At 33.1% G+C, this 11,669-nt stretch overlaps 1 protein-coding gene across 1 annotated transcript; it reads left to right on the forward strand.

Annotated features, from left to right (window-relative positions):
* Positions 1 to 2,411: 2,411 nt before the first annotated feature.
* On the forward strand, positions 2,412 to 4,739 carry LOC132605911 (uncharacterized). Its single transcript, XM_060319186.1, has 2 exons — positions 2,412 to 2,567; positions 3,821 to 4,739. Exons 1-2 carry the CDS (start codon positions 2,532 to 2,534, stop codon positions 4,655 to 4,657), a joined length of 873 nt encoding a protein of 290 aa, XP_060175169.1. The 5' UTR covers positions 2,412 to 2,531; the 3' UTR covers positions 4,658 to 4,739.
* The last annotated feature ends 6,930 nt before the right edge of the window (positions 4,740 to 11,669 follow it).

Here is an 11,669-nt window from a genome sequence, read left to right on the forward strand (position 1 = left end):
TATATTCATTGGTTTTGTGTGAACATTAAGTAGTGTAAGTAGTTTTTTTATTTTTTTATTTATGTGATACTGTATTAGACTCAGGTGCTGTTTGACCATAAATATAAAAAATAAATTCACTTTTTTTGAAATTTTTGAAGTTGGAGTTAGAGTTGGATTTGTGTTTGGCTATAATTTTTGAAATTGTAGTTTTTGGTAAAATGTAGTTGTAAAAAAATGAAAAAAATGATTTTTTTTTTAAAAAAAAGTTTTTTGAGTTTTTGGTATTCCGGAATACAACTTCAAGTTGTATTCGGAATATTTATGGCCAAACGCCCAAAAGTGAAAAAAATGAAAAAAATTATGGAAAAAAGTGAATAATTTTTATGACCAAACGGCAACTCAAGTTGTGAAATTGTGAAGTAAATCTTCACTATAGCCAACCTTACTATTAGCTTATCGATATGAGTCAAATTCCAACTAGATTAGTGGTACACATAAATGAATATACCACACGTACTTAACAATGACAAAAGCTAAAGAAAGGAAAGAAAAAACTACTTTTTGTTTCCATAAATAGGGGCGTTATACAGAACATTCTTTTAATACAGGGTATTCTTGTTAAACTAATTGTAGCAAATATAAATAGGGACGTTATATACGTGCCAGTCAAAAAGTTTGAGAAGCTAAAGGAGGAAATAGCAACAGTATAAGACCAAAGTTCAAGGAAAGAGCTTAATTAACGCCATGATTTGACTGAATACATGCATTTGCCTTTTATATAATACAATGGATTAAAATTATATATACTGGCAATATAAATATTTCTTTTAATTATTAGTGTAATTTGACATGCGATAGCAGGTTAATTATTATTTATTATTAGATTACTAGTTAATTATATCATAAAAATTACCAGTAATTACTTTAAAATGAGTATTTAAGCATTTTACACTAACACTGCACCGCATTTGTCCCAATTTATGTGGCACCGTTTCGAGTTCGAGAGTCAAATCCTTCGCATTTTTTGAAATAAAATTTATATATTTAGAGATCAGTGACGGAGCTAAAATTTTCACTAAGGGGTTCAAAATATGAAAAAGTAAACGCATGAAGAAGTCAAAGGGATTCAACATCTACTATATATACATGAAAAATAATTTTAACCATGTATAAATAGTATAATTTTCTATCAAATGGGTTTTGGATGAACCCCTTGACCCTTCCTCCATCCGTCCCTGTTAGAGACTATGTGAAAAGTACTACATATTAGCTAGTCACAATAATTAAAAATCCAAAATATTTAAAAAATATATATATAAAAAGTTATGGTCAAAAAAATTCGTTTGACTCTCAAAATCTGAACGGTGCCACATAAAATAGTTCCCCTTTTATAAAATTTCTTTACTAGGATTTGTTTGGAATTTTCATTTATTAGACGGTGCTGGTTAGTTCATTTTTCTTCTCCAAAAATAGTGAACACGACTTATCATATTTTTCATTTAGGATAAGCTGTAGCCACACAGTAACAGAGACATTTCCCAAAAAAGAAAAAAAATTGTTCTTTCAGAATTGTGAACAAAATAAATGTCAAATTAGATTGAGTAAATTTTGGGTTAATAATTTTGTATTATTCCCAACGGGATATTTGGATAATTTAATGGAACAATAAAATGTTTAACAAACAAAAGCGTGTAAAAGTACAGCTTGCTTTTATATTCACATACAGATAGAAAAGAGCAACTATTTTCAAACTCAATGGAATATTTAAGGAAAATCTAACTGGATTTGAGTCATTGACATATGATTTATTGTACTATTTATGAAAGAGAGAGCAGTACTCATACGAGTATATCTATATTTATAGAGAGAACCAATTTTCCAGAAGAAAAAAAAAAAGTGAAGCATTTGCAATTAGATTTAAATTATATATATGCTGACATGAATCTTTTACAATATCAGTATAATTTAACTTGTTATAAAAGATTAACATTGTTTATTCTAGGTTACCTATTATTGGACTGTTAATGTCATCTAAACCGTCCGACCAGTGGAAGAGTCAGTATTTTCAGCGAGCTGACTCAAAATATACCCAAGAAATAAACACACAAAGAAGCCAGGGGAATTTAACATATACTATACATACATAAAAATTAATTTTAACCTTGTATGTATAATGTAATTTTCGGATGAAGGGGATTCACATGAACTATCTTCTGCCCTGTAGCTCCGCTCATGATTTCGAAATTCATTATTTTTTCGATTGATCTAATTGTATAAAATATATTTTATATTTGTTAGTGCATATAACTTAATTTTTTTTCTTTTCCTTTGGAAGGTCTTTATTAAGATTCCATAAATAATTTTGGCTTTCCATGATGGGAATTGGTTGGTCTATACCGCACCTTCTTTTGTCCTGTTTGGTTTTAGTTTCCTTCTATAAAATACATAGTACAACTCACTCTCCTCTTATATAAAACTCCCTCTCAATTAACTTTTTAAGATTACCTTTCTCTACTTTCTCCACTTCTTCTTTCAAGTTCATAGAGAAAATGGAAGAAATTGATTCTTTATGGAGTTACCAAGAGGTGAGTCATTTATTTTCTTGTTTTGCTAGTGTCTCAATTCATTTATTTTCTTGTTTTTGAAGTGTCTCAATTAATTTATTTCTTGTTTTGCAAGTGTCTCAATACATTTCTCTTCACAGTTTTAATGAGTCTTATTCATTTTTTAGATTCACTCGACTCTTTGTTAAAATTTTCCCTCATTGGGTTATTAATGCATCATTTACTTCCGGAAATAAGTTTTTAATGAATCTTTTTCCTTCAACAAGTTTTCATTGTGTTCAATTCATACTTCTCTTCAATGTGTCACTTCATATTCTCTGCAAGAGTCCTACCTTTACTCTGTTTTTCTATTTAAAGGGTCTTTAATGGAGTATGTATTTACTGAATGGCATTAGATTGGCAACACTGAATTTTGTAAAAGTAAATGATGTTGAGTTCTCTTTTTGAGAGTCTTATAATATTGGATTGAGACGGGTTTACATAGAACTATTTGGATGCGAGAATTCATACATCAGACTTCAATTTGTTTGGATTGAGACGTAGTAATTGGCTGTGTTGCTCGGACTCTTTAAAAGTATTGCTAGGTGCGTGTTGGCCTCTCCAAAATAAGTGCAAGTTTGGGGAATAGACACGAATGGAAACTATTTTGGAGAGTCCGAACAATCTAGTTAATTATTATTGTTATTGTAGGCTTAGTGGCTCACTACAAGCTTTTGTTGGGTAAAAATGGTGCAGTCTCATTTTCTTCTAGTTGAGAACATGCTTCCGTTAAGGACTTTCAAGAGTAATAGTAGAATTATATTAGTGTCAAAGAGTTGTTTTCAGTGAATTTCAAGAATTCATCATTCAGGGCCCAACGCACTATGATATTCTTAAATACAGGTATCCAAGGGTAAATCATGGTTTATATTTACTGTATCTCAATTTATGTGGCACCGTTTGAATTTAGAGAGTTAATCACTTTTTTTTTTAACCACGATCATATGCCTTCTAAATATATTGCGGCTTATAGTACTCTTTGTATAGTTTCCAAATATGTCCTATAATGGGCCCTCTCTATGACTTTGCTGTTTCTCCCAACTTTGAATAACTTATTCATGTTCTAATAGTTTTTAAAAAGATAGTTGCATTAAAAATTCTGTTACTTAGTCATTATGTTAGGATATTTTCATGAGTGTTCACATGGCTAAAGACTCATGTTTTTTTTTCTGAAATGAGTTATATTTTTTAATGTATTTTTTTTCCTCTGACTAGATTTTTGATAAATTTTGCAGACTATGGATGAAATGAGACAGAAGCTTCAATACACTAGTCTTGAACTTGAAAGACTGAATATGGAAGCAAGTGAAGAAAAGAGGAAGAACAATCAATTAATCCAACTCATAAAGATGGCTTATCAAGAAAGAGATGAAGCAAGAGATCACCTTCAGAAACTACTCAACAAAATTAATCAGTCTCAAATCCACGTCGTTGATAGTCCTCTTGGTAAGGCGCCAAAAGCAAATTCAAGCACGATTGAGTCGAACAGCCTTAGTGAAACATACAATTATCATTCACATAATTCATCATCACCGGTCGAGTCCTTTTTGGATGTTGTCTCATCCCCTGACCTTTCCAATGGCATCAACGTGGCTGAATCAAATGCATTGGGATTCGTGAAACAGCCCCTCGTGAACAATAACATTATTCCGGTTTCATATGCTGTCGTCCCTCAAGAAGTACAAAGTGTTGATCAAGCCTCATTGGTTATCGACAGTCTTGTCAAGGGAAAGACATTGCCTCAACAAGGCAAATTTCTGCAAGCTGTTCTCGAAGCGGGCCCACTTTTGCAGACACTACTTGTAGCAGGCCCGCTTCCAAGATGGCGTAATCCGCCTCAGTTTAAGCCGTTACATATTCCGCCGGTTTCAATTAAAGGTTGTGAAGGTGGCATAGTAACTCAAAATACTGCTCCAAATTCTAGCCATTTTGTGAACTGTCAACCTTATTTTGAGATGTCTTGTGCATCATCCCAAATGATATCACCTTATTTAGGATATCAGAGGTTAGTATCTGCTGGTGCAAATTGTAACAATTTTGTCCACCTAGACAAGAGACAAAGGCTGCAGTGAGAGAACTTGAAGCATATGCCTATGCTTCTGATTTTTGTGTAAAACTGATTTTAAGTGAAATAGCTATAACTTATTGATGCCATCTTTGTTTTACATTTTTACTGTCATTTTCTGTCTGCTTGGTGATGCCTTTTCCTATGTTTAGGTGTTGTTGGGCAGAGTTATTGGTACATGTGTGATGTGCCTGTGAGTGTCAAATGGGCTGGTGGGGTAGAATTGGGCGGGCAAAATAGGTTGGGCTAAAAAGCGAATCATAATCATACCCGCTCAATTCTAATTAAGTTTTCATTTCTTTTTTTGTTTGTTTATAAATTTTTTTAAGTATCTCATAATAAAATTATGTATTATGATTAGGGGTGTACATGGACCGGGTTGGTTCGGATTTTTTAAACACCAAATCAAACCAATTGCGTCGGGTTTTTAGATTTATACACCAAACCAAACCAATAAAATTCGGATTTTTTTCAACCTCGGGTTTTTCGGTTTTCTCGGGTTTTTCGAGTTTTTTTTTCCGGAATAGTCTAGATACAATACATATAACTTTTACTTCAAATATTTTTGTCCTAGTAAGATACAACTATATAATTAAGGTGTTTCTTAAGAAAATAACACAAAATGTGAGAAGAGTGATGATATTGTATTAAAATATTCAACAAAAACTAATAAAATCGGTTAAAATAAATATTACTAATTAACAAGCCATAAAGAAAATGACCATAATCTAAAAATATTAAGTCATGCTAAAATAAGTACGGCTAATAAGTATTAATTACATGACAAAGAAAAAAAAATTAAGTTATGTATTTTCACTCTCTAAACTAATTATGCAAAACTAAAGAATAGATATCCAACATTATTGTCATTCCTAGTGGTAAATTGAATTTCTTTTATTAGCGTTAGTGTTGAGCTGGTTTTGGTTTGAACTTTATTTGAGTTACAAATATCCATAGGATATAAAACTTATTGACATTAAAGATTCTAAGTTCAAGCTTGAATAAGAGGATAATAGATTAAAAAAAAACTACGAAAAAATAAAAGAAATATTTATAAATTCCATTACAAATAAATATTTTTATGTATACAATATTTTAAAAATTGAATACATGTAATATCGGGTTGGTTTGGTTCGGTTTGACTTTTTTTAGTTAAAACCAAACCAAACCAATTATGATTGGGTTTTTTTTCTCAACATCAAACCAAGTCAAACCAAACCACTAGTCGGGTTTTTTCTCAGTTTGACTCGGTTTGGTGCGGTTTGTCGGTTTACTTTGTACACCCCTAATTATGATTATATATAACATATCATACAAAATTTTTGAAATATTTTTGACAAAGTTTCTCATGGTCAATTTAGGCTACTTATAAGTCTATTTTTAAGTGGTTGAATTGGGTGGGTCAAAATAGGCTGAGCCAATAATGATTCGCCCAAACTTGAGCGGGTTGGGCGGATAATGTTTTCGTGGAAGAAATTGCACGGTTTGTCCTTCAAACGGATTGGTCATGAATTTTTGCCCTTAACATGAGCTAGTCTTTAATTTTTGCCCTTCAAAATCGAACTTATGCCTAGCGAAGCATAAATTCTTTAAGGGCGGGGGCATAACTTGTGGGATATTATGATACGAAAATATAAATGTTGCCCTACAAAAAAGTTGTTTTACTTGAGGGGCAAAAATAAGACCAGCACAAAATAGGGACGAAAGTGTAAATGACCCGTTTTCAAGGGCTAAATTTGCTACGTGTACATGTGCCGATAAGAGGTAATAGGTAACTGATAGGATAATCGAAGAGCGCGTAATTTGGACCAAGCTCCCTCCATATTTACAAAAGAAATTCACACGAATGCCCCTATCTTAGGGTGGTCTTTAAATTTTTCCCTCAAAACGCTGGTCTCTAATTTTTCCCTTCGGCACTCAAGTAATAAAAAAGTGGCCGAAAATATCCCTGACATCGAAAAAATAAAAAATAAAAAATTCGGATCTATGACCTAATTTGCAAGGCAAAGTTTCATAGAAACTATGCCTTGTCGGATAAAGTTACATAGAAATTATGCCTTGTCTGGAATAGTTTTGTAGAAATTTCTACAGAGTTATTCCAGACAAGGCAAAGTATCTATAAACTTATTTCGAGCGAATTAGTTACTACTTACTACACAAATTTTTATTAAATGAGAAACATGAACTAAAATTAAAGACCATCAATTTGAGGGGCAAAAATTAGAAAACACCCCAAGATAGGGGCGTTTGTGAGAATTGACCATTTCTTTTTAAATATGGACGGTGCTTGGGACAAATTACACGCACTTCGACTATTCTACAATTACCTATTACCTCCCATCGCCACATGTAGACGTAGCAAAATTAGCCCATAAAACGGGTCATTTGCACTTTTATCCCTATTTTGTGTTGGTCTTAATTTTCATTAAATGAGAAACATGAACAAAAATTAAAGGTCAGTCTGTATGAGGGACAATCTCCCCCCCCCCCCCCCAAAAAAAAAAAGAAATTTGAGTTCCAAGTCTTTTTCTCAATATAATACTCAAACCTGAAATAGTTGAAGGAAAGAGAAGGTTTTTTTTTTTTTTTTTTTTTTTTGAGACACCTTCAGCTCATCATTCACAATCACAGAGATTCTATAAAGTGTGGTGCCTCCATTAATAAATCTCTGTAGTTTTTTGGGGACAATTTCAAGTGACGTTTTAACATTTTCGTTTCCAACTGTAACATCTTGGTGATTTTGCACAGTGAATTTCAGCAGCATCAGAAAGTTCCTACTCACCTATCTCAATATATGTGGCATCATTTGATTAGGCACAGATTTTAAGAAAGAAATGAAGACTTTTAAAATTTATAGTTTAAAATAAGTCTTAAATATTTGTGTGACTGTAAATTATCTCACAAAATTAAATAGTTTCGAAATTTAGAATGCTGACATTTTTTTTTTGGGACAAACCAAAAAGGAGAGTGATCACATAAATTGGGACAGAGGGAGTATAATATATTAGGATTATGATACGCTCAAATTTAATAAGTAGCTAAATCGTCGAGGTACGCGCAAGCTGATTCAAACACCATCCTTATTTAAAAAGGAATTGGAGTTCCGAGTCTTTTTCTCACTATACAGGTCAAACCTGGAATAGTGGAAGGAAAGAGTAGTTTACATTTATTTGTGAGACACCCTAAGCTCTTCAAGATTCCATAAAATATTGTGACTCAATTGCTAAATCTCTATAATTCTTTTGGAGACAATTTCAGGTGGTATTTTAGCATTTTGGTTTCCAACTGCAACATCCTGGTGATTGCACAGTGAATTTCAGCAGTATCAGAAAAATTCTACAATCTAAGTAGTGCAAAGAATTCGTGCCAGGGACTGAACCGACAAACTAAGGAAGTTTCCAATACTGACATCAGCTCCTGGCTCCTGCTGAAGTGATTTTAGCAGCTCTTGCATTGATTTGCACTTTCTGACATTTTGAGTTTATAATTTTCTCATGGGGTTTCCATTAAGATTTTCTTTTCTAGAACACTCGCCTTGTAGACTCTTCTTTGTGTTCTTAATCTTGGACGTTGAGATTAGGAGTGGCAAACGGACCATTTGGGCTAAAGTTGGCGGGTCCAGATGGGCTGAACCTATAGATGGGCCAAAGCCCAACCCTGCCCAAAGCTTGTTTGGCCTAAGATGGGCTGGGTCAAGATAGGCTAAATGAAGAGTCATAACCCAACCCGCCCAACTTAACCCACCTTTTCAACATTTTGAGAAACTAAAAATATCGATATTCTTTGATTGCAAATATTCTCTTGCTCATGCTTTTCTAAATAAACGGTGTTTTGAAAATTAATTTTAAATACTTTTTGGATATAAAAACTCAAACGTATGCTTTTGCTCAAAATAATAAAGATATTCACTGTAAATATTTCTTCATAAGTTATTCTAGTACATAAATTATATTCGAAATAATTTCAAAAAGTAAATCAAAAGAAAATTAAATGTTAATTAATGTAATGAATAGTGATTTTGTCAGAATCCTCTCTTTTACCCCTTTGCCTTATGTATATATTTTTATAGTTGTCTTGTACATAACTAGGAGTGACAAACGTGTGTCGGATATAGGTGGGTCGAAAATACGTTAAACAAAAATGGAAAGCATAGGCCCTCAGGAAAAAAATTAAAAATAAAAAAATTACCAGTAAAAAATTTAAACAAGAAAATAAAAAATAAAAAAATAAAATAAAAATATTTTTTTCTAAAATTATTAAAAATAAACATTTTAAAAAATAAAAATAACTACAAAAATAAATTTAAATAATAATTAAAAAAGAAGTTAACCATGTATTGTAGCTTTTATACTTATGAATGAATGACAATTGATAGGTCAGTTTGGGTTCATTTAATGGGCTAGTTTGGGTTGATGATTTGTGATGGGTCGACTTGGGCTAGCCCAAATCAGCCCATCTTCAAAATCACTCTAGCCCAAACTCATTAAAGCTTGGGAGGGTTGGGCGAGTCAAATGGGTTTGGGCAAATTTTGCCACCCCTAGTTGAGATATTCGTAGGCTAGACAAGCGGTATGCTGATTTAATAATGTTCTTCATTAGATAGAGTCAAATGTTTAATTCTTAAAATCTTCACTAATCCTGTTTGTCAATTTGTGTTCCTCAGATATAATTGTAAGCTTCATCTGAAAAAAGTTAGCATAAACTTTGTGTGCTCTCCAATTACTCCTAGACTATCCTCAAATTTGCAACAACAAAGTTTCTTATAAGCTTTTTTCAAATCTAAAAATTCATCAATCAGCATATGCCTTCTAGCCAAGCAAAGTCGGAATCCGCATTTGAAGCTTATGGGTTTTGGATGTGAACGAAAACTACTAGATTCGAACCCCTAGCCAACACTCTAGCAGCACCCTTAAGTCCAAGCTCCTCTCAATACTTAGTGACTTCACATTGGGATCCACTGGTGATTGCCTCAGTTGAGTTTATTTGTTTGATCTTTCTTCTATTTAGTTATTTCAACATACTACAAAAAAATTGTTGTGTTTTAGATCGTTACCTTTCTTTAGAAACCCAACTCAAAGGCATCATCTAAATGTGGAAATTTCTCAAGATACTGTTTTAGAGTTCCAAAACCATGGGCTAGATTCCTAAAAAAATGATGAATAAACCAGAGGAAATGATACAACAGATTGGGCAACTTGTTTGGGTGAATTTGAAGGTGGTTGAAACACTTGGCCAATTGTTCACTTTTCTTCCATATTTCTTATACCACTTGTTTCAGCCTCATTCAAACTACTCTCCATGCAAATCAAATGTATATAGTTTCAAAATGCAACAATAGCATTCCATTTCTCTTGACACAATATTGGAAACTCTATGTGTTTGGCATGAGGGAAGGTGGCTTCCCAGTCATTTTCTACTGTTTGGTATGATGGGAGACATTTTCTACGGGAAATATTTTTTATCAAAAGGAGGAAAATGACTTCCACACTTACGGGTGGAAGTCATTTGCCATAAAACTATCTTGCCTGTTAACGTGATATTACTTGCTTCAACTAACACTTGCGCATTATTATTAATCTCTCTAATTCGCTGATATTATTATTAGCTATAATACATATGTTTACTGGAAAATATTTTTCATTTACCAACCAAACACTAGAAAACATTATAGAAAAGTATTTTTCATGGAAAATGACTTTCGTCTTAACAAACACACACTTAGTGGCCTTGTGCCTAACCAATATTGATGCTCCATTACATTGATGTAGTTGTTGAGCAATTTGCTTTCATGCTTGTCGTTTGGTCATCCCCTCAGCTAGGAGCAATGCATTGGAGATGTGAGCATTAACTTCGGAAGGAATTAGATACGGGTCAACTCGGACCATATAAGTAATAATTAAAAAATAAAAATATATTTGTTATATATTTAATTTATATTTTTCTGATGCGTTCAAACAATTGTGTGATGAAAAGGGAATTCAAAGGCAATTAACTACTCCCTACACTCCACAACAAAATTGTCACGACTCAAATCACGGATCGCGCGGGCACCTATCCCTTCCCACCTGGTAGGAGAACCCGTCCCTTAGTCAATAAAGTAAATAAGGAGAAATAGCAGTCTAAAATCATAGATAGATAATCATGCGGAATCTACATCATACAACTAAGTAATAAGTCCAATACCAAACACATGACAACAAACGAAATCACAACAAAGAGGCGACAAGCCCACAAAGTCAATAACAATACCAACCTAAGAATATCCATCCCACCTTCATACCCGAAGGTTTAACATGATTTCTCCATCAATAACTAACTCTACATACGCTTTGCTAACTGGAGTCTAACTAAAAAGGTAAGTCGTAACCTACCTCGCTGCTGAGCTGGTGCCACGAACAATTAGATCTGAGCCTTGCCCTTCCGAAGAGCCTTCAAATACTCAAAGTCTAGCCATTATCGAAATCTAAGTTAGAAATGGAAACCAACGGTACCCATATTGCTATACATTCGTTCGAATCAAGATCAACTAAGGAAAAGAGGGAAATCAGGCCCACAAGGGTAAAACGGGTATTTCAAAGATGGAATTGGTAACCCAAAGTTCTAGAAGTTCAATTCTACTCTCCAATTGCTAATTTTCCTCAAGTATTAATCAACTTCATCATTCAAGGCAAAACCCCCAAATTAGGCATAAACCCTAGCTTTTCCTTATTCAATTCCTTAACTTAAATGGAAGATTCAAGCCTTTTGGTTACTAATTAATGAAATTCTATGCTTAGAATAGACAAATCCATCAATTAATCTCACATTTAAAGCCTAAAATTCAAATAACAAAATTAAGGTTGAGACTCATCTTCTTCAACTAGCTTTCTAGATTTCCACCATAGATTCAAGCTTAGGAAAGGTAAATAATGGATAACAAGGTGGAAGAGACTTACCCCAAGAAGAATCCACTTAGAAACACTTCAAATCGCTCTTGAGACCCTTTGGAAAAGTAATTTTGGGAATGAAAAATGAAGGGT

This window comes from Lycium barbarum, chromosome 8, assembly GCF_019175385.1.
Source record: "Lycium barbarum isolate Lr01 chromosome 8, ASM1917538v2, whole genome shotgun sequence".
Lineage (NCBI taxonomy): Eukaryota > Viridiplantae > Streptophyta > Magnoliopsida > Solanales > Solanaceae > Lycium > Lycium barbarum.

Coding starts and splice junctions, on each gene's coding strand:
- LOC132605911 (XM_060319186.1), top strand. CDS start 2,532: ATGGAAGAAATTGATTCTTTATGGAGTTACCAAGAG. Junction 2,568..3,820: donor CTTTATGGAGTTACCAAGAG/GTGAGTCATTTA, acceptor TAAATTTTGCAG/ACTATGGATGAAATGAGACA.